This window comes from Spermophilus citellus (genome assembly GCF_964194105.1).
Source record: "Spermophilus citellus genome assembly, chromosome: 2".
NCBI classification, from domain to species: domain Eukaryota; kingdom Metazoa; phylum Chordata; class Mammalia; order Rodentia; family Sciuridae; genus Spermophilus; species Spermophilus citellus.
The window spans coordinates 71,210,441-71,234,779 of NC_138183.1; the positions used below are offsets into that span (position 1 = coordinate 71,210,441).

Below are 24,339 nucleotides of genomic sequence, written 5' to 3' on the forward strand. Positions count from 1 at the left end.
CAGGAGACACATCTGATGGGAAAAGACATACACAGGCTGAAGGTGAAAGGATGGGAAAAAATATACCACGCACATGGTCCTCGTAAGCAAGCAGGGGTGGCCATCCTCATATCGAATAAAATCGACTTCAAGACTAAGTTAATCAAAAGGGATAAAGAAGGTCATTATATACTGTTAAAAGGAACCATTCACCAACAAGACATAACAATTATCAATATTTACGCACCAAACAATGGTGCTGTGACATTCACAAAACAAATTCTCCTCAAATTCAAGAATCAAATAGAACACAACACAATAATTATGGGAGACTTCAACACACCTCTCTCACCATTGGACAGATCCTCCAAACAAAAGTTAAATAAAGAAACTATAGAACTCAATACCACAATCAATAACCTAGACTTAACTGACTTATATAGAATATATCAACCATCATCAAATGGATATACTTTCTTCTCAGCAGCACATGGATCCTTCTCAAAAATAGACCATATATTATGCCATAGGGCAAACCTCAGTAAATATAAAGGGGTGGGGATAATACCATGCATTTTATCTGATCATAATGGAATGAAACTGGAAATCAATGATAAAAGAAGGAAGGAAAAATCCTACATCACATGGAAAATGAACAATATGTTACTGAATGATCAATGGGTTACAGAAGATATAAAGGAGGAAATCAAAAAATTCTTAGAGATAAACGAAAATACAGACACAACATATCGGAATCTATGGGACACAATGAAAGCAGTTTTAAGAGGAAAGTTCATCGCCTGGTGGTCATTCCTCAAAAAAAGAAGAAACCAACAAATAAATGAGCTCACACTCCAACTCAAAGCCCTAGAAAAGGAAGAGCAAAACAACAGCAAATGTAGCAGAAGGCAAGAAATAATTAAAATCAGAGCGGAAATTAATGAAATTGAAACAAAAGAAACTATTGAAAAAATTAACAAAACTAAAAGTTGGTTCTTCGAAAAAATAAATAAGATCGACAGACCTTTAGCCATGCTAACGAAGAGAAGAAGAGAGAGAACTCAAATTACTAACATACGGGATGAAAAAGGCAATATCACAACAGATGCTACAGAAATACAGAAGACAATTAGAAATTATTTTGAAAATCTATATTCCAATAAAATAGAGGATAGTGAAGACATCGATAAATTTCTTAAGTCATATGATTTGCCCAGACTGAGTCAGGAGGATATAGACAATCTGAACAGACCAATATCAATAGATGAAATTGAAGAAGCCATCAAAAGACTACCAACCAAGAAAAGCCCAGGACCGGATGGGTATACAGCGGAGTTTTACAAAACCTTTAAAGAAGAATTAATACCAATAGTTTTCAAGTTATTTCAGGAAATAAAAAAAGAGGGAGCTCTTCCAAATTCATTCTATGAGGCCAACATCACCCTGATCCCGAAACCAGACAAAGACACCTCAAAGAAAGAAAACTACAGACCAATATCTCTAATGAACCTAGATGCAAAAATCCTCAATAAAATTCTGGCGAATCGAATACAAAAACACATCAAAAAAATAGTGCACCATGATCAAGTAGGATTCATCCCTGGGATGCAAGGATGGTTCAACATACGGAAATCAATAAATGTTATTCACCACATCAATAGACTTAAAGATAAGAACCATATGATCATCTCGATAGATGCAGAGAAAGCATTCGACAAAGTACAGCATCCCTTTATGTTCAAAACATTAGAAAAACTAGGGATAACAGGAACTTACCTTGACATTGTAAAAGCTATCTATGCTAAGCCTCAGGCTAGCATCATTCTGAATGGACAAAAGTTGAAGGCATTCCCTCTAAAATCCGGAACAAGACAGGGATGCCCTCTATCTCCACTTCTATTCAATATAGTTCTTGAAACACTGGCCAGAGCAATTAGACAGACGAAAGAAATTAAAGGCATAAAAATTGGAAAAGAAGAACTTAAATTATCACTATTTGCAGATGACATGATTCTATACCTAGAAGACCCAAAAGGGTCTACAAAGAAACTACTAGAACTAATAAATGAATTCAGCAAAGTGGCAGGATATAAAATCAACACGCATAAATCAAAGGCATTTCTGTATATCAGCAACAAAACTTCTGAAATGGAAATGAGGAAAAACACTCCATTCAAAATATCCTCAAAAAAAATAAGATACTTGGGAATCAACCTAACAAAAGAGGTGAAAGATTTATACAATGAAAACTACAGAACCCTAAAGAGAGAAGTAGAAGAAGATCTTAGAAGATGGAAAAATATACCCTGTTCATGGATAGGCAGAACTAACATCATCAAAATGGCGATATTACCAAAAGTTCTCTATAGATTTAATGCAATGCCAATCAAAATCCCAACAGCATTTCTTGTAGAAATAGATAAAGCAATCATGAAATTCATATGGAAAAATGAAAGACCCAGAATAGCAAAAGCAATTCTAAGCAGAAAGAGTGAATCAGGCGGTATAGCGATACCCGATTTCAAACTATATTACAGAGCAATAGTGACAAAAACAGCATGGTACTGGTACCAAAACAGGCGGGTGGACCAATGGTATAAAATAGAGGACACAGAGACTAACCCACAAAGTTACAACTATCTTATATTTGATAAAGGGGCTATAAGCATGCAATGGAGGAAGGATAGCATCTTCAACAAATGGTGTTGGGAAAACTGGAAATCCATATGCAACAAAATGAAACTGAATCCCTTTCTCTCGCCATGCACAAAAGTTAACTCAAAATGGATCAAGGAGCTTGATATCAAATCAGAAACTCTGCGTCTGATAGAAGATAAAGTTGGCTCCGATCTACAGATTGTGGGGTCGGGCTCCAAATTCCTTAATAGGACACCCATAGCACAAGAGTTAACAATAGAATCAACAAATGGGACTTAATTAAACTTAAAAGTTTTTTTTCAGCAAAAGAAACAATAAGAGAGGTAAATAGGGAGCCTACATCCTGGGAACTAATTTTTACGCCTCACACTTCAGATAGAGCCCTAATATCCAGAGTATACAAAGAACTCAAAAAATTAGACAATAAGATAACAAATAACCCAATCAACAAATGGGCCAAGGACCTGAACAGACACTTCTCAGAGGAGGATATACAATCAATCAACAAGTACATGAAAAAATGCTCTCCATCTCTAGCAGTCAGAGAAATGCAAATCAAAACCACCCTAAGATACCATCTCACTCCAGTAAGATTGGCAGCCACTATGAATTCAAACAACAACAAGTGCTGGCGAGGATGTGGAGAAAAGGGTACACTTGTACATTGCTGGTGGGACTGCAAATTGGTGCGGCCAATTTGGAAAGCAGTTTGGAGATTCCTGGGAAAGCTGGGAATGGAACCACCATTTGACCCTGCTATTGCTCTTCTCGGACTATTCCCTGAAGACCTTAAAAGAGCATGCTACAGGGACACTGCCACATCGATGTTCATAGCAGCACAATTCACAATAGCTAGACTGTGGAACCAACCCAGATGCCCTTCAATAGATGAATGGATAAAAAAAATGTGGCATCTATACACAATGGAGTACTATGCAGCAATAAAAAATGACAAAATCATAGAATTTTCAGGGAAATGGATGGCATTAGAGCAGATTATGCTTAGTGAAGCTAGCCAAACCCTAAAAAACAGATACCAAATGTCTTCTTTGATATAATGAGAGCAAGTATGAACAGAGCAGGGAGGAAGAGTAGGAAGAAAAGAGTAACATTAAACAGAGACTTGAGATGGGAGGGAAAGGGAGAGAAAAGGGAAATTGCATGGAAATGAAGGGAGACACTCATTGCTAAACAAAATTACATATAAGAGGTTGTGAGGGGAATGGGAAAATAAACAAAGAGAGAAATGAATTACAGTAGATGGGGTAGAGAGAGAAGATGGGAGGGGAGGGGAGGGGGGATAGTAGGGGATACGAAAGGTAGCAGAATACAACAATTACTATTAGTGCATTATGTAAAATTGTGGATGTGTAACTGACGTGATTCTGCAATCTGCATTTGGGGTAAAATTGGGAGTTCATAACCCATGTCAATCTAATGTATGAAATATAATATGTCAAGAGCTTTGTAATGTTGTGAACAACCAATAAAAAAAATGTAAAAAAAAAAAAAAAGATATCTCTTGAAAAGTTCTCTGCAAAGAAACAAAGGATATGGTACCAATCACCACATACATCCTGGCATCTGCCAAACTGAGGCTATTCAATCTACTTTTGTAAAGATAAACTACTATGGGAGGGGTGAGATTTAGCAATTGGTAACTCCACAGATAGACTTGATATTGAATACCTAGGATAATATGTGGATTCCTACTTAGTTTCGTACCATCACATTGGAATTATTTGCCTGAATTATTCTATTTATGTTCTCAGTATATCAAAATTTATCTTACTGATAACAAGTTTCGTGTTGAGACATGCGTTCTTTGGATGATGAGGCAGTGTGACAAAGGTGCTTCTGCACATACAGCAGTGCAAACACCTTTCTTCCTTGTTGTTTCCTAGACAAATATTTCCAGGGCCAGGCCAAGGGCTAGGGCGTTTCCATTTCTGCTGGATCAAAAGCCATTGGTTCTTTCCTTCTCTACCATATGCATGGCTATTCAAAAACCTGTGCAAAGGCCCAAGGTTCAATCCCCAGTACCAAAGGAAAAAAAAATCAAATGTAACTCATCTGAGTCTTTTCAGGTTCACCTCCACCAGTAATAAAGAGAGCAGGGTGGATATTTTATACTATCAGGGAAAGAAATAGCAAGTAAAATTATCTCCACCACATGGTGCAAGTTTACATTGCTAACTTGCGTTGGCAGGGCCCAGCTGGGATGTACTTTGCTTTCTTTCCAGTGAGTAGAGCATGGAGGCCTTGCAGGAAATAGAAGCAAGAAAATGAGCACATTTGAGCAGCTTGCACAAATGAAAAGTGCCTGGAAGGTGCATAAAGCCCAGGAGCACATGTGGGAGCTTGTTGATCATGGCTAATTAAAATGTTCCCAGCTCTCCTCTTTATTTGCTCTCAAAAGGCAGCATTTCCAAGGTTGCTTAGAAGAGGATGTGGTAACCATGTTACAGAGTGAAAAGCCATAGAATTCCAGAGTGGAATGGTCATGTTCATTACCCAAATCCTGTTGATAGCCCATTGATGCTGTGCTGTTAGTAACCCCAAAAAGTTACCAAAATGAGTCAAAACAATTTGTTATTCCATTGACAATCATGTATAAATTACATAATAAAGGAGTACTCGACAATGAATAACTAACTAAAATATTCTCTCTGAGATATCACTGTTTATAGAATTGGAGACTTTAATAGGAAAAGACCTTTAGATATGCATTTGGTATTTTTCTAACACAGCTGGTCCTGTTATTTCTCTATTTGCAACCTCTACTTTCTGCATCCTTTGTTGATTTTATGCTTTTGCAACATTTACTCTTGCCCCTAAGAAGGCTCTATGCCATGAAATGAAGCAGGTCAAAATTCTAAACACGATCCTGAGTCTCCACTCACCTTTTATGAAAGTTTGGGGTCCACAGCTCTATTTTCCAAGGTCTTGCATTTATAATTATATGAAAAACTGAGAAGTTTTTTACTTGCTTCACTTCAGGTATCTTAGCATCCTTTGGAATAACCCTCTTCCCATGGGAGCTCATCTGAAAAGCTCAGTACTCCTAGAGGGGTGCCTGTTTTTCCCCCACCCCCACATGCTGCCTATGGAATATGTGCATTGTTGCAGGGGGGTGCCCCTCTCAACTCTGTACGATCTTGTAATTTAAAAAAGTAACAACAGCCATAAAAAGAGAAAGCTTTGCCTAGAATTTTAGAAGCGCTCATCTAAAGAAATGGCAGGTACTTTCAGGTAGACATAATTATCTTTATTTTAGAGCTGGGGCTCCTGAGATGCCCAGTTATCCTTAAGATGCTAAGTTCCTTATTCAGGGTCACATAACTTGCAACTGACAGAGCCGCAGTTTCCCAAAGAACAGTTGATTCCAAATATCATGCCCCCACCCTTGTTTTTCACTTTTTCATCACTGTGACCAAAATACGCAGCAAGAAAAACTTAGAGGAGAAAAATTTTATTTGGAGCTTATGGTTTTAGAGGTTTCAGTCCATAGATGGCCAACTCCATTGCTCTGGGCCCCAGGTGAGGCAGGCATCATGGCAGAAGGACATGACAGAGAAGCACTTCTTTGCTCATGGAGAGCTGGAAGCAGAGAAAGAAAGAGGAAGGTCTGCAGGGAAGATTCACCCTTCCAGAGAACTTCCCCAGCGACCCACCTCCTCCAGTCATTCCCCACCAGACTATAGTGTCCACCCAGTTAGTCCATTCAAACTGGGAAGGACGGTCAGCAGGAGAAGGGAGATGGAAGATAGGAGTTGCCAGTGATATAGGAAGTCAGCCAACACTTGCTTCTTTCTCTTTTTTTGGAAAATTTTGTTTACCTTATCTATGGTGTTGCCAAAGAAAGATACAAGATGACATCTAGAAACTGCCTTTTTAAAAAATATGTATTCAGGCTAAACCCAAAGGCATTTTACCTTTTTACTTTTTATTTTGAGACAGGGTCTCACTAAGTTGCTGAGGGCCTCATTAAGTTGCTGAGGCTGGCTTTGAACTTGCGTTCCTCCTGCCCCAGCCTTCCAAATCACTGGAATTATAGGCGTGCACCATCACTCCCAACAGAAACTGCCTTTTAATCACTTTTCTCCTGATTTTTCTTCCCCTTGCTCCTCTCACTCTTCCTCCTTTTAGATTTTTATGGAATAGGGACTTAAATATTCACAATCCCAAAATACATAGTTTAAAGTATTTTCCAGACTTGGAAAATCCTTGCCTACCCTCAAGATATGATTCTTTATATTACAAAGCTGTAGTAATCAAAACATCATAGTAGTGGGATTAAAAACAAAAACACATGTACTAAACAACAGAATAGGATAGGAAGATCAGAAATAAATCCACACCTCTCTGGTCAGTAGATCGTCAACAAAAGTGCCAAGAAAACATACTGGAGAAAATAAGCAGTCTCTTCATTAAATGATTCAGGGGAAAATGCAGAACCTCGTGACCTTTATCTTACAACGTATACAAGAATCAATTCAAAATGGATTAAAGACTTCTGGCCTTAAATGTAAAGTCGGGAGCTATTAAACTGCTAGGAAAAAAAAAAAAAAAAAAACAAAACAAAACATAGTGGGAAGCTCCCTGACATTGTTCTGAACAATGATTTCTTGGCTATGACCCCAAAGCCCAGGCAACAAAAGCAAAAGTAGACAAATGTGATTTTTGTCTACAAAAATCTGAAAAGCTTGTGGACAGCAAAGAAAAAAGTAGAATGAAGAGACACCTACACATTAAGAGAAAGTATTTGCAAATCACACATCAGATAAGGGGCTCATATCCAAAATATACAAGGACCTCAAAGTAGTCCATATAAGAAAACTAATTACCCTATTAAAAAATGGGTCAAGAACATTTCTCATAAAAAAGATATACAGATAGCCAGATACATTAAAAATGCTCAACATCTACTCAATGTCACTAGTCATTAGTCAAATTAAAACCTGAATAGGATATCACTTCACACCTGTTAGAATGGCTATCATCACAAAGATGAAAGCTAACAAATATTGACAAGAATAGGGAGGAAAAAGGACCCTTGTATCCTGATGCAAATTAACACAGCCCTTGTGGAAAACAATATGGTAGTTCTACCATATGATCCAGCAGGCCCACTACTGATATCTACCCAAAGGAACTGAAATCAGTATTTTGAAGATATGTCTGTATCCCAATGTCTGCACGTATATGTGCATTTTGCAGTACTAATAGCCAAGATGTGGAATCAGCCAAGGATGATGCATGAATGGAAGAAGAAAATGTGGTGTATGTACACAGAAAGTACTATTCAGCCTTTTAAAAGAATGAAATTCAGTCATTTACAACTACATGAATGTTATGCTAAGTGAAATAAGCCAGATCCAGAAAGACCATGATCCACTTATAAGGGAAATTTTTTAAATGTCATACTCAGAAGCAGAGAATAGAATGATGGTTACCAGGAGCAGGTGGGCAGGAAAAGGGTGAATGTTGGTCAAAGGAAATAGTTTCAGTTTGACAACAGAAATAAAATTTGGCAATCTACTGCAGAGTAAGGTGACCATAGTTAATAAAGATGCATTGTGTATTTTTAAATTGCTGCAAATGTGGATTTTAAATGTTCTCACTACAAAACAACAATAAATATGCAAGGTGATGAATATGTTAACTAGCCTGATTGGTCATTCTAGAATGTATACATTGTCGAAACATCACATTGTATATAAATCACATTAATATATACTTTCTATCAATCAAAATTTCAGTCCCTGTATTTTGCCAGGTTGGTCTCAATTTCACACCTGGGTGAGCCTCATTTCCTTTTTCTTTCCCCCCACCGCAGTATTTCTTATGTCAATAATGTGCATTATCAGCCAATCCGACACTGAGCTTAGTAACCACTTGACTTCTCTGCTGGGTTGTAGCATTTTGGAGTGAGATTCACAGTGTCTATTGAAATGTTAGATGAACTGGTCTAGAGCCCTGGAGAGAGACTTGAGCTAGAGACACAGATGTTGGAGCCATCCCCTTGTTGAAACCCTGAGAGAATAGGGAAAAGAGAAGAGGTGTTGATGTTGAAGTGATAAGTACATGGTATGGGTCACACCTTCAGCTGTTATTTTATGGGTACCTGCTGAGAACAAAGCACGGTGGCCTATATTGCTAGTTTAATTCATGATTCTACCATGTGATGATGGGTGTTGGGGAAAGCATGTCTGTTTCCCATCATAGAAATATTAAAATAAATACATCCCATAAATCTTTATAAATCTCCCCAGAAGAGGATCTCATGAAAATTGAAAGGAGATCAGTAGAGGAGAGGAGAAGGGACCAAGGGAAGGTAGGAAGTGCAGGAGGGGAAAAACTGAGGAATGATATGGACCAAAATTGATTATATTAAATATGAATATTCACTATGAATGAATATGTATGAATATGTAACAACAATTCTTAGCATTATATGTAACTATAATGCACCAATAAAAAATATGGAAAAGGAGCTGGGGTTGTGGCTCAGTGGTAGAGCGCTTGCCTAGCACGCACGCAGCACTGGGTTTGATCCTCAGCACCACATAAATGTAAAATAAAGATATTGTGTCCACCTAAAACTTAAGAATAAATTTTAAAAATGGAAAAAAAAATCTCCCTAAGAGCCTTCTCAGTATAATTGGAGCCTCCTTTTAAAGCTCATGAAGAAAATTTTCTGTTTCAAAAAGGTAAAGATACATACTACTATAATTGTCTCCTTGAAAGCATCATATACTTAAGTATATATTTTTAAATGTTTACTTAGGACTGGGGATGTAGCTCGCTGGTACTGAGCACCTGCCTGGCCTGCATGATGCCATGGGTTGAATCCACAGCACCACACACACACAAGAAAAATTGATCAATTAATTAAATGTTATTTATTTACTTTTTTTTACTGTTTTAGTATTCCATCTGCAGTGAACCTCTAATAGAGCTGTCTAACCCTGGAGCCAGTGGATCCTTGTTTTTTGTGACTAGTGATGATGAATTTATCATCAAAACAGTTCAGCATAAAGAAGCTGAGTTCCTTCAGAAGCTACTGCCAGGCTATTACATGGTAAGCAACTGCATAAAATTAAAACTTCTGTTTTAGGTTTCATTATTTCCTCAACAGTTTTTGTTGTTATTGTTGTTGTTGTTGTTTCAGTCACTCCTTGGCATGCTTCTTTCTCTTTGGTGAACTTTATTTTGCATTTAGATTATGCTAACACATTCATTGAATCAACTTTTTTAAAGTGAACTAGAACTGTGTAGTGGAGCATAGTTGTTGAAGCTCACAGTCCTGGGCTCCAGTTCCAGCCTAGCCATCTACCAACTGTGTGATCATGAATGAGCCTTGGTTCTCTCAGTCAGTGAGGAATGGTACCTACCTTGCATAGTCATGGTGATAAAGGAAGATACAGGAAGCTATGCACTTGCAAGATCTGAACCCATCAAATAGTAGTAATATGAACGGCTAACATGCATGTATTACATAGTGTGTGTTAAGTAAGGCCTTAAGTGTTTGGGGGTCATTAATTCATTTAATCTTCATAGCAACTTGGGCATCATATCTGTCACCTTTCTATAGATGAGGTCATTGAGGCAAAGATAAATTGGTGATATAGCAAGGGTCATTCAGTTAGAGAGCTACAGAGCTGGGACTGTACAAACAGAAACTACATTTTAACCCCTATACTATGCCCCAGCAACTGCTCTGTATTAACTATTCTTAGCTGCTACACTTCAGAATTTAAGATCACATAGTTAAACATAGAACATGAAAAAATTACTTTCTTGAAACATTTTAGTAACAAATGAACAATGACTTTGCCCAGATGGATTCGATAGACATTTGGCCTAATTTTGAGAAGAATAAACACTTTTTCTAAGTATTTCCGTCTTTTTCAGACCTCTGATTTCGTTGTACTTTAATGCCAGTCATTAAATTCCTGTGATTGGAATGGCTAGATGAAGACAATTGACGTCAGAAGCCTAGTTCTGCCATTCACTTGCTCTGAGAGGCAATAACTGTCTTCTTTGTTTCCAAACAAAATGGATGAGATGCTACACAGCTCATTTGCTTGCAAAAATATTATTGTAATTCCAAAATCTACTAGAGATGGCTTGAAATACAGTGAATTAATCTCTTTTGGAATTACAGAAATCAAAATTCTAAATAAAAGTTATAGTGGACAGGATGCAGATTTTTAAGGGTTTTGATCCTGAACAAGTAATTTCTTTTCTTTTATTCCTTAAGAGAAAATAGAAAAATACAGAAAAGAAAAAAATATAAGTAACTGGGATTCCTTTGCCACAGATGCATATTACTAATATTTGATGCATATGCCTTTAGATGTATTTTAAAATAATCAAACTGGTGGCTGGGATTGTAGCTCAGCAGTAGAGCACTCACCTAGCATGTGCAAGGCCTTAGGTTCAATCCTCAGTACCACATAAAAATAAATAAATAAAGATATTGTGTCCAACTACACCTAAAAAATAAATTAAAAATTATCAAACTGACCACACTCTTTGATAACCTACTAAATGAGCAAATCTTAAACTTCTATAGTAATTCTAAGCTTAGATATACTATTCCCTTATTTTAGAATTATATTATCTAATATATAAACACCATTAGCCATATGTGACCATTAAATTTTAATTAAAATTAAATGAAACCTTAAAATTTAGCTGAACAAATGGTTTTATCCCCATCATAAAAGTAATATACAACAAGCAATATAATTCATCTGTTGACAAGAAAAAATGTGAACATCATGTGATTAACCAAATAGATGTTAAGGAAAACTTAAGAGTCCCAAAAGTCAACATATTACATAAAAATCTTAAAATTGGCAGGGAAGTTTTGTAACATAATAAGTAAATAGATGAACACACAATAATATTGTACATGTCTCTAAGAGTTCGTATTACAATCTCTTAGAGAAAAGCAGGTTCCTTTCTACAAATAATAGAAGACAAGGATGTTCTCCGACAGTCGTCCGTCCTTATACATTTGCTCAAAATTCTGGCAATGACTTCTTTAAAGTCACTGAAATAGAAGAAAATAATAATCTCTGTTCTTTGTAAATAACAAAGTTGAAAATGAGCAGAACTTCAACAAAACAAACCAGAAATTTCTAGGGGTAATAGGAGTCATGCACATTTGCAGGATGTAAGATAAGTATATAAAAACTCATTGTAGTCTATTATATAGATGATATAAAGCTGGATAATATAAAGGAAGGAAGGAGATCCTGTTCATGATGACAATAATTTATAATGAGCATTATTTTTTAAAATAAATATGTAAATAAATTAAAACATACTATAATTGTGATTGGGAAAACAAGCTTTAATAGGCATAACATATGAACTATAATCTATTCAGAAATAATTTTTGTTATAAAGAGAAGAACTCTAAAATACTTGAGTTTATATAAACAAATACACAAAACCAATATGAAGAAAGCTACAAAAGTATTTTAAGGACATATAAAAGATCTGCCATAATGAAGAGATACACAGCTAATCCTGAATTTATTATTGTAAACATTTCTCTTACCTCCAAATCAATTTATAATTCTAATCTACTCCAATCAGAAATTCCCCAGAACTTGACAAAGTTGATTCATTTGAAAAAGAAAGCAGGTATAATTTTAAGGAAAAAAAAAATGTTTATAAATGAACAATTGGATGGAAAGTTTCTAAGAATTAACAAAACATTTTTCAAGAAAAGAAAAAGAAAAATGATGGGCCTGCTATAACATACATCAAAAATCTATAAGGCGGGGCTGGGGATGTGGCTCAAGCGGTAGCGCGCTCGCCTGGCATGCGTGCGGCCCGGGTTCAATCCTCAGCACCACATACAAACAACAATGTTGTGTCCGCAGAGAACTAAAAAAAAAACAAATAAATATTAAAAATTCATTCTCTCTCTCTCTCTCTCTCTCTCTCTCTCTCTCTCTCTCTCTCTCTCTCCTCTCTCACTCTCTCTTTAAAAAAAGATCTATAAGGCTGTGAGTAATGTTAAAGATGTGGTATAACCACAGTTCAAGGCAAATGGGTCAATAGATTCCATGAAGTGTCCAGAAATAGACCCATGTGTCTTTGACTTACTGTATTGACACAGAAGAAACTTACACTCAATTGGAAAAGGGTCACACTGTTCAATAAATGGCTGTCCACTTTGAGAAAAGAATTACATTCCTTCTCTCAGATCTTTGAACACATACAAAATTCATCCCATGTGGAGCAAAGACCAAATGTAATTACCAAAGCTATTAAAAATTGGGAAGAAAATAGAAGTTTATAGCCTTAGGGTGTAAAAATGGTCTGTTAAGCGAAAATAAAAAAAAAGCTCAGAAAATTAATACATAAACGTGACTACATCAAAGAGCAAAACATCAATATAACAAAAATAACAGACATAGAATTAATGTAAGCACACAGAATATTTCTGGAATGATATAAAGAAAGCTAGAATAGTAATTTTCTCAAATGTCGGAAACTGGAAGGAGCAGAATCAGAGACAGCAGGGCAACTTTTTATCATATGCCCTTTAAGAAGCTATTTTAATTCCTTACCTACTTTTAAAGTACATCAAAAACAGTCATCTGATAGTCCACAAAGGTGCCAGAAACATTTGCTGGAGAAAAGATACCCTTTTTAACACATGGTGCTGGAAAAACTGGATATCCATATGTAGAAGAACGAAACTTGACCCCTTCTTCTCATCCCTCACAAAAGTCAACTCAATGTGGATCAAAGACCTAGGAATTAGATCAGAAACTCTGCAACTGCTAGAAGAAAATATAGGCTCGATGCTCCAACATTTTGGCACGGGTATTGACCTCCTTAATAAGACTTAAGTATAAAACTTAAAACTAAAAATCAATAAGTAGAATTGCATCAAATTAAAAATCTTCTGCAAAATAAAGGAAACAATTAAGAGCATGAAGAGAAAGTCTACAGAATAGACGATCTTTGCTACTTGCTCCTTAAGTAGGGGATTAATATCCAGAATATATAAAGAACTCAAAAAAACTTAAAGCCAAAGAAACAACCCAATTAATGGGCAAAAGAACAAAACAAAAATTTCTCAAAAGAAGAAATACAAATGCCAACAAGTATATGAAAAAAATGTTCAAAATCTCTAGCAATCAGGGAAATGTAAATTAAAACTATACTGAGATTTAATCTCACTCCAGTCAGAATGGCAATTATCAAGAACACAAGTAATTATAAATATTGGCAAGGATAGTAGGGGAAAAGGTATACTCATACATTGTTGGTCAGTCTGGAAATTAATGCAAACACCCTGAAAAACAGTATGGAGATTCCTCAAAAAGCTATGAATGGAACCACTTCATGACCAAACTGTCTCACTCTTCAGTATATATCCAGAAGACCTAAAATCAGCATACTGTAAAGATGCAGCCACATCAATATTTATGTTTATAGCAGTACAATTCACAATAGCCAAGCTATGGAACCAACCTAGGTGTCTGTCAACAACAGAATTAATAAAATGTGATATATATGCACAATGAAGTATTACTCAGTCATAAAGAAGAATGAAATTATGACATTTGCCAGTAAATGGATAGATTGGAGAACATGATGCAGAGTAGAATAAGCCAGACGGAGAAAGTCAAGGTCAAATGTTCTCTCTGATATGTGGAAGTCAGACCAAAATAAGAGGGGAAAAAGAAAATGAAAAGTAGGGGGAGATTCCATGAAATAAGAAGAAAGATCAGTGGAGTAGAAGAAGGGAACTAAGAGGGAGGCAGGAGGGACAGGAAAAGGGAAGAATAATGGAATGAGTCTGACCAGGCTTTCCTGTGTACATATATGAGTATACCACAATGAATCCCAACTGCATGTATATCTACAAGTCGCTCATTAAAAAAAAAAACTATAAATAGCTAGAAGAAAGATCAGTTAAGTAAAGGAAGGGGAAAGAAGGGGATGGAAGTAGGGACGGAAAGGGAAAGTATTGGGGACTTATTTAGAGCAAATTTTTATATCCCATGCTTGTATAACTATGTAAAAATAAACCCTGATATTATATATGACTAATGAACTAATAAAAAAGAAACCATAAAATAGGTATATATTCTTTATTTTATGATAATAAAAAAGACAACAGGAGAAAATATTTATACCATATAGTAGAAGAAAACAATAGAAATCCAAAATGTATCAAGAACTTCAACAGTAACCAAAAAAAAAAAATCCAGAAAAAATGAGCAAAAGGCTATTAATACAAAATTATCTTATGGCAGCTAAAAATACATCAAAATATTAAATTTCTATAATAATCAGTGGTATTTAATTTTTTAAGACAAGTTTCCAATTTTTACCAACCATGCTTATAAAGATATTAGGGTTCCATAATATTCAGTACTGTTAAATGTGGTGGAAAATGTGTCATCTTACACAGTGTGGTTGTAAATTGGTCTCACCATTTGGCAAGACAGTTTTGGAGGAGCTATTAAGATTTAAAATGTTCGTTTCTTACACTCCAGTGATTAATTTTCTCTTCAATCACCTTAGAATAGTCATTCCTACCTAGTACCCATCAATTTTTTGCCTGTATTTAGTTGGAACTAATTTAGGACATTATGTCCATTTTTAATTCAGCCACTTTTACTGCTCTGAGTTTAGAACGGCACAGCTGCTATTTCAATAAGCAGACTTAAGAAATAAATGAAAAACAATGAAATTTTAGCAATGGATATTGGTAAAGATCATCACTTTCCATTTTCAATTATATTAGCATGAAAACACACCTTTCTTTAATGGAGCATTATTTTGTAAAAATAGGAACTTATAAATATTCTTTTCACTTTTCTGTTTCTAGAATCTAAACCAGAATCCAAGGACTCTTTTGCCAAAATTCTATGGACTCTATTGCATGCAGTCGGGGGGGATCAACATCAGGATTGTGGTGATGAACAATGTCTTGCCCCGCTCCATGAGGATGCACTTCACCTACGACTTGAAAGGCTCCACCTACAAGCGAAGAGCATCCCGGAAAGAGAGAGAGAAATCCAACCCCACGTTTAAGGATTTAGATTTCCTGCAAGACATGCACGAAGGGTTATATTTTGATACAGAAACTTACAACGCACTCATGAAAACACTCCAGAGAGACTGCCGGGTAAGGAAGCTCATTGCTGTGATTTCCTTGGAAAAGTCACCTATGGTCATGTAACTTTGGGCTGCCACTTACCGAAAGCATAGAAATAGGGAATGTCCATGATGGACATGTGGAATCCCAACTTGCCCAATCCTGGTGCTGATTCCTGCTTCTGATATTGAAGGAAATGGCAGATGATAAGACATTCACGTTGAGTCTTTTAACTCACATCTCTGTTGATTTTCATAGTGAGCTAAGTCAGCTTTCTTTGATCAAAATGAAAGAAGAAAGCTTTGTTTTATTTTCTTTTCTTCCTCCCCTGTGGGGAAGGTAGTTTAACTAGGAAGAAATGAAATTTAGGTCTAATGCAGTGACTAGCAAGAAAAGCCATGTACAAATCTTGAATGAAGAGGCAAGCTTAAAGAAAATGTACTTAGTGAGATTAATGGATGGCTCCTTGGAGATCCAGTGTGAATGCAGAACTGTGATGTGTGCAGCATATTTGCTGGAGTCATTTCTGAGGTCTGAATAAGAAGTGATCAGGAATGACACTTGTCAATCAGGGCAAAGACCAATTTTTGCAAGCTTAACCTGAGTGACTGTCAAAAGTAAGGGGGAATTCCCCAGCTTTTAATGCTCTGGGGAAAAAGAAAAAGAGGAAAGACCAAAACCTTGAGAAAGCTTTTCTGACATGGCAAAATTAGGTTAAAGTTCTTTGGGGTGGGGGCTAGAAATGCAATCCTAGTAGCTTCTGAAGGATGGTTGCCACTTAATTAATAAACCCTCGGAAATATAATTTCCTGGCCCAGATCAAGGTGGGAGGACCATGCAGGCCACTCAGATAAGTGGCACATAGTGGGAGTGGACAGAAACCATGATGAGGCAGAGTGGGGCTCAGGGCTGACCAAGGCTTTCTGGAGAAGTGATACAACCAACAAGGCCTGGCCACTAAGAAATATGGGGTGTATTGGTATGTTTTCCGGGTTGTGGCTTTGGGGGCTTCTCATGAGTCTGGGAAGGTGGCCCAGGATGTTGCAGGGGTAGGAGGACACTTCTCTGCCAGACCAAGCTCACGCGAAAGTGAGCAAAACTCTCCAACCACCCCATCTAATATAGAGAAGGCTCCCTAAGGACCCCAGTCCTACTGTTTGGGAGTTTTTACTTTCTACCTGTTATAGCATGTATGATAAATACACACATACACACACACACAAAAAAAAAAGTGTGCTTGGAATTGTTTCTTCACTGAAGTTGTTATGCCACAGCTCCTATTATTCAGATACTATTTATTGGAGGCCACAGTGTGCCAGCAGCCTAAAACTGCCTACTGCATATTTGCATTCAGTTCTCCCAGCCACCCCTTAAAGTCACACTCCCATTTTCATTGCTGAAGATTCTTCAAAGAGATTAAGAAACTTGTCTAGTTTTCCCTAGCAAGTCAGTGACAGAATCTACATCTGTTTGGGTACAAAGCATGTGCTCTTAGCTGAAACTTAAAGATTCACTATGTAAATCTTTTTATTATTATTCTGTTTTCAGAAGTCAGAGAGGAACGGTGGGAATCAAGCAAACAACAACAACAAAAATATCAGCAGAGCCATTTAAATATCTGGGCAATTCATGTTTTTCTTTAAAAACAAAACAACACGCACACACACACACACACACATACATTTTAATAGAAACTTTCTTTCCTGTGTTTTTTATATCCTTACAGGATGTGGGTGAAAAGTGACCCTCAATTCCCCAGAGCTCAGTCCAAGCCTGTCCACTTTTAGATTTGCTCTGTGTTTGTGTGTGTGTGTGTGCATGTGCTGCGTGTCTTGCCTCTTTCATACTAAAAGCCTTTTTCTGCTGTCTTCTAGTATCACATGATTCCATGGGGGGCGGGGGGCGGGGGAGAGGTCAAATGCAAGAGCTTGTTCAGGATTTGTCTGTTTATAATGTTTCCTGAGCCCAACACTGAAAGAACAAGGTTAAACAGGACTTTTCAATCAGTAATGAGACCCTGGAGATTTGCCTGTTTTATTTCTTTGGCACATTTATTGTTCTAAGGAACATAAAGATCAGTGTAGAGGTATCCTGAGGCTAACTCTTTCTCACTGGTTGCATTTGATCTTGTATAAGACATAGCTCATGGAACTTCTTTTAATTGCACATAGCATTTACCTTCAGAATGGCTTTTCTCCCTGTAGTATGGAAATGTGTAAATGCTGAGCTGTCAGGAACCTGACTCCTGTCCCTCATGCTGCTTGTCCATAACCAACCCTCTGTGATCAGGAGTCAGCAGCTGGTTCTGGGAGCAGAGCTGCACTGAGCAACACATGATTCTGTAATCAAAAATTATGGGTCTTACTATTTAATAATCATGGATCACTTTTCACACCTGATGAATGCTGTGAACTATCTTCCCAGAAAAAAAAAAAAAAAAAAAAAGCCCATCAATACAGTGATTCATGAAGCATTGGAGTTCATCATCCTTCCTCATGTCTGTCCCCCCTGGGCTGAGATTCCACATCCTGGAGCAGCAGTCTTCCCCCTTTTTTCAAGTAATCCTCTGAAGGGTCAACTCCCTGGATGGATGGAAGAGGGGGTATGGTTTGGGCATTGCCAGAGCATCCCTCCCCCTGATATTGCCCTCGCTTTGCAGCACTGAGCTGTAGTGGGCTGAGGGATCCAGGGAGACTGGGGCTGCTACTGGCACCAAACACTGGGAATCTGTGCTGTTAAAATTCCTCTAAGAGCTGGTTGTGGTGGCACACACTTGTAATCCCAGTGGCTTAGGAAACAAAGGAAGGAGGATTGTGAGTTCAAAGCCATCCTCAGCAACTTAGTGAGGCTCTAATCAACTCAGTGAGACCCCAAGTTAAATAAATACATAAAGTAAAAGAAATAAAATATATAAAAGGGCTGGGGATGTGGCTCAGTGGTTAAGTGCCCTTTAGTTCAATCCCTGGTACCAAAAAAAAAAATTCTCTTAAGACTCCAGAAACAAACCAGCCAAGGGAATGCATTACTGAGTCAGCATGCCAGCAAGAGAAAGGTGAGCTAGACATATATCAGGATATAGCCTTTCATTCACTTATCAGACAAGTATTACAATTAGACTACGTGCCAACATGAGGCAAATGACCTCCATGTCTGATCAATTGCCTGCAGTTTATTACATGCAATGACACTATTATATTCTAAGGATCAGAGTAGGTAACATCAGAGCTGGATTTTGAAGCATGAGAGGAGTCTCCAGGTAAGCAAAGCAGTAGAGAAGCCTATTTGTAAGAGAGAACAATGTCAGTTGGGCATGAAATAGCCTGACATGTTCTAGGAACTATAGTTCTTTGGTGTTGAAGCAGTTAATAGTTGGAGAGAAAAGTGGCCAAATAATGTCAGAAGACCCTTTTTGAGGGTGCCAGCATCCTCTTAAGGGCTTAAAAGTAGCAAATCCGAGAATCCCAGACCTTTGGACTCCAGCTTTTCTGTTGTTCCCCAGACAGATATGTTAAGCTTCCTAACCTCTTGCTGACCTCCCCCTGCTTCCTGCCCACCCTCCATCTCCTCTTTCTTATTCTGGCTTGACGTCTCAGACCTTGTGATTCCCTGTCCCTTAGCCTGAGAGCTGTCCAGAAGATCCCTCATGACTCACTGAGCCAGCTCATGTTCCCTGTTCTCCTTGGACTGCCTTCTGATTCCCATTAGAGCTGCTGTTTCTAAACTCTGCATCAAAAATGACTGCTCAGCCTCATCCCTTCGTGAGACCCCTCTAGGAGTGCCATCTTCCCCCCACAGCCCCCTGGTGCCTTCACCTGGCTTCTCCAACCCACTGGTGGGTGCTGTGTATAAGCCAGCCCTTGTGGTGCTCCATCCCTGGCCAACCCTCACACATAGCACTAATGCAGAACTACTCCAAAAAACTGATCTTGTTTTATGCTTCAGTGCTGCAGAGCCCAGTTCCCAACAGGCATCAAACAATGGGATATTTTCAAAGGAAGGTTCCTGATCTTGGGTTCTCCCCCATCCCCACTTTGATGCTTCCTAGTCACTGTGCCTAGGGGAAATGGATATAAATAATTGTCCCCTCCACCTGGTCTTCAAACACTTCTATCTGTCTGCTGCTGTGATGGCCATCCACAGTCACAAGTGAACTTGACTCAGGAGAAAGAGCAGTAACAATGGCAAGTACAAGGGCATCAAGGTCACTTGACATCACAAACAGGGAGTGGGATTTATCCAAATCATTCCCTGTGATTCCAGACAAGCTGAGATGCACATCCTGTTTGAAAACTGCTCTTCCCAGGTGTTCTGTCATCTTCTCCCAACCCTCTGCCTCTTCCTGTCTTCCTGACCACATGAGCATTGTGCAGCCAGTTGCCCTAATGAGTGCTCTAAAGGTACCCTTTTCTCCTTCCTCTCCCTCTTTTTCCAATGCAGTAAACCATCATCTCCCATCCGTCTTCTCCTAAATGACTAGTGGACCTGCCCCTCTTCACTGTGTGCATAGCTATTGCCTTTACTGAGACCCTGGTTGTTCATCACCTGGAGTTTTGAGTGGCCTTTTCACTGGTTCTCAGTGTCGTTGCTTTCCAACTCATCCCCACCACTGATACCAGAGTGACCCTCTGATCAGAAGACAGCCAGCCTCTTGCAATTCCCTGGCCAAGGTTCCCCACTGTCTTTGGGCTAAAGCTGGGCTTCTTAGCTTGGAACAATAAGATACTTCCTGATCTGGTCCTTGCCACAGTTTCTGATGCTTCCTTCAGCTTCTTTCTTCAGCCTTCTCTCTCCTGGAGCATTGCTATTCTGATCTATTGGCCATACTCCAAAAGTATGGGCCTTTCTGCATGTTTCATTCTGCTCAAACTTTTTTCCCCTCTTCTACCGCCCTCAGCTACTCATTTCAGAACTACTCGGGTATCTCTTCCTTCACAACCACCATGGTATATTCCCCATGCTGCGCATTCTAGTCTTACCTCTTTCGTGAGATTTCGTACACTGTTATTCTTTCGTAGGCAGATCCCTAAGCCTAAAGATCACACCTCAATCTGTCTTTGTTTACATCTTGGTGCTTAGTAGGTACTTTGTAAATGATTTTTGGAAAATGTATTTGAACAAAGGAATTATGAGCTGTCTGAAGATAAAGAGACAAGATTGAGTACACCTCCAAGAAGTCTGTCTTTGCTGACTTTTGTGTATCTAGCTGTTTTTCAACTCTTGCCTATTTGGAAGGAAGTATTTAGTTTCACTGTAATGCCTGCCAAATATGGCATTGAGGGTTTAATAAAGCAGCTGATCTCCGTTTGATTCACTTGGGATTATCTGAAAAACTGTACTGGCTGTCCTCATATTGAGTCATTTGTTTGGGAAAAAGTGTATTTATATTTCAGTGATTTCCCCATGGAAGCAATGTTATAAATGGTCATTAGACATCATTTAATATTGGCCCCTGTCTCCTTTAGGTATATATACTCTCTGTCCAGCAAGACTGTACATGTCCCATTCCTTGTCCCTTTCTGCCTCTGCAGTTCTTAGCTTACTGTATACACTCAGTACACATTTGATTATGATGAAACTCTTTTGAATTGAAATTTTATTTATTAGTTTTGGAAGAACAATTATGAACTATTTTAGTATTCATTTTTAATTTACTGTGGTTATTTCTCCTCTGATATGATTTATCTACAAAAAAATCTAAAATTCCATATCATTTAATTAAGTTGACAAATCATTACACCCTGTAATATTTTTTGATAACTCTGGAGGAATGACATGGAGACAAAGTATATTAGTGAGAACTTGTGTTTATAGTCCAAATTTTTCCTAATCCTTCAAGTGGGAGTCATATCAGAGAAAGTCTTGATAATTAATGACTTATTTTACATTTATTATCATTTTTTGTTGAGCAGCAAAGTTATTAATTTTTAAATAGTGTGGAATCAATTTTATTTTTTTACACAAATCATTGTTACCATAAATATTAATAGGTCCTCAGAATTGAATGAAAGCAATGAATGAATACTGGAACTTTTTGCAGCATTCAATTTATAGAACAGATTTCTGTCAGCTATGGGCATGTTTGCATGAGTTACAGTGTGGGTTATTTTATATGATCCTCAATTTGTCATTATGGCTTGGGCCCTTCAGCTATACTTTTGTTTAGAGTTAATTTTTGCACTTAATTTAGTTTATTTTTTCCTTTGGTATTTATATTGATTGCCTTCCCAGCTATCCTTGGGAAGGAAAAAGTACTTCAAAAATAATAAAAGAGATGTACATCTCTTAGTAATGGTGATGTTTAAACTTAACTTCTTTCCTTTTATCAATAAGGAATTATATTTTATTCTTAGACTTCTACCATAAAATGAAAAGGGAACAGGGATATCATTGACTCTGTACCTTTGAGATTCTTTACAATAGAAGGTACAGATGAATTCACTATCTTTCAAAGTAGATTTTACAAACACTATAATTCCATGATGTAAATGATTTGCTCCACTATTTTGCATTATATTTTGAGTTTTGTTACCTATAATATTATTTATTTTGATAACATAACAGTATTTAGATGAAGCACATTTTAAATTGGTGAACAAATAACTAAATAAAACACACTCATAGAATCAAAGATTGAGCTGGAAAGGGATATTAAGAGTTCCCGGGAATGTAGAATGGTACCGTCCTTTCCCTAGTCTAAGAGATAATGAGTTGGATGTAACCAGACATGCCGAATTTCCCAATGAGGATAGAAATGACAACATTGTTATATTTGGAAGAAATTTTTTAAGTTATGTCTCTCTTTTTTAAAACATAATTGTAGGTTTATTTGAAAGATGTCATATACCCTTACTCAGCTTCCACCAATGGAAACATCTTATACGACCTTGGCATAGTATTGCAACCCAGAAATTGATTCAGATTCAAGCTAATGATGTTTTTCAGATTTCTCAAATTTTGTCAATTTTATATGCACTCGTGGGCATTAGAGGGAGGATTCTGTGCAATTAATACATACATGCAGATTAATATAACTGCATGTATGGAGAACTCAGGCAAATGCAGAGTTGCTCCTTCTCAAGATCTCCCAGGCTACCCTTTTACAGCCATGGCTACCTGCCTGTTCCAAAAACCCTGCCTAATCTTGTGCCAGCACAAATCTATTTTATACTTCTAAAATTTGACATTTCAAGAATACTATCTAAATGGAATCATAACATGTAGGACTGTTGGGATTGGCTTTTTCCACTTGGCCTGATGCCCTTGAGGAGCATCCACACTATTACCTGTATCAATAGTTTGTTCCTTTTTATTGCTGAGTGATATTTCATAATACGAATATGCCACCATTTAATATTTATCTTCTAAAGAACATGTGGGTTTTCCTCTGGTTTTTGAGATTTCATATAAAGCTGCTCTGAACAGTTTTTTGCCAGAATGGCTGCATCATTTTACATTCCCACCAGAGCTGTATGAGTGATGCATTTTGTCCCCATACTTGCCAGCATTTGCTATTGTCACTATTTTTTATTCAGCCATTCTGATCAGTATGTATTGAAGTCTCTTGTGTAAAAGTTGCCTGACTCCAGAAAAGCAAAGGATAAAAGTAACAAAAAGGCAATTTTGGGTGTATTGGAAAGAGTAATGAAAGCAAAGCTGAAAAACTTACAGTTAAGTCTAGTGACTGCTAATATGTCCATGGGATTTAATGCAATTGACAGGAATTCCAAAGAAGAGACTTAGGGTGTATATTTCTAATAATAAACACTTTTAGCCAGGCACAGTGCCATGCACCTGTAATCCCAGCAATTTAGAAGGCTGAGGCAGGAGGATTACAAGTTCAAGGCCAACCTCAGCAACTTGGCGAGACCCTGTCTCAAAGAATAAAAAGGGCAAAGGAGGTAACTCAGTGATAAAGTGCCCCTGGGCTCAATCACCAATACTCCCTCCCAAAATTAAATAAAATATAAAAATAAGCATTTCTATGAGGCTGAATTCTCATATTACTTCATGTAAATCTATTATGTAGCCATTAGTATTTTTACATTATAATTGCTTGATTTCATATTTAATGTTTGCTACTAAAATCTGCTCTCTTTGAGAACAAGAACTGTGTGGCTTCATTTTCCCATCATTTAGCCTGTGTGACAATTCTATTCCACAGTTCTCTTGGTGTCAGTCTTCTGATGAACCCTAGGAGCTAACGATACAAATACTTTTTGAAATGGTGGACCTTACCTAACCAATAAATGCATAAAAGTAGATTTTGATAATAACCTGTACACAATTTGTTATGAAAGAAAACCAAAGTCAATTGTGTCAATGTTATAAATTTGTGTATACTTATTTGAAGTAAACTTGTATGGCTCATTTGGCCAATGTTTGTTAATAGTCAGTAACTTAGTAAATTACAACTGTGCTGACTCCCCAGTCTTCTCATTTAGGTCATGATTGGTGTCCCCATTTAAGACTGGCCACACACCACACTGTTCATTACTCTTTTAATGGAGCTGTTCTTTGTCCAGGTTTTTGCCCTTTGCTGCAGGTTAGCTTTGAGA

The 24,339-nt window shown here is 37.4% G+C and overlaps 1 protein-coding gene across 3 annotated transcripts in view; it reads left to right on the top strand.

Moving 5' to 3' along the window:
• Positions 1-24,339, top strand: part of PIP5K1B (phosphatidylinositol-4-phosphate 5-kinase type 1 beta) — a 305,629-nt gene that overhangs the window by 187,345 nt on the left and 93,945 nt on the right. For all 3 annotated transcript variants that reach the window (XM_081273842.1, XM_081273841.1, XM_081273843.1), the window contains 2 exons: positions 9,569-9,721; positions 15,515-15,814. In XM_081273842.1, coding sequence (XP_081129968.1) covers positions 9,569-9,721; positions 15,515-15,814 — 453 coding nt within the window. The remainder of the gene's footprint in view (positions 1-9,568; positions 9,722-15,514; positions 15,815-24,339) is intronic.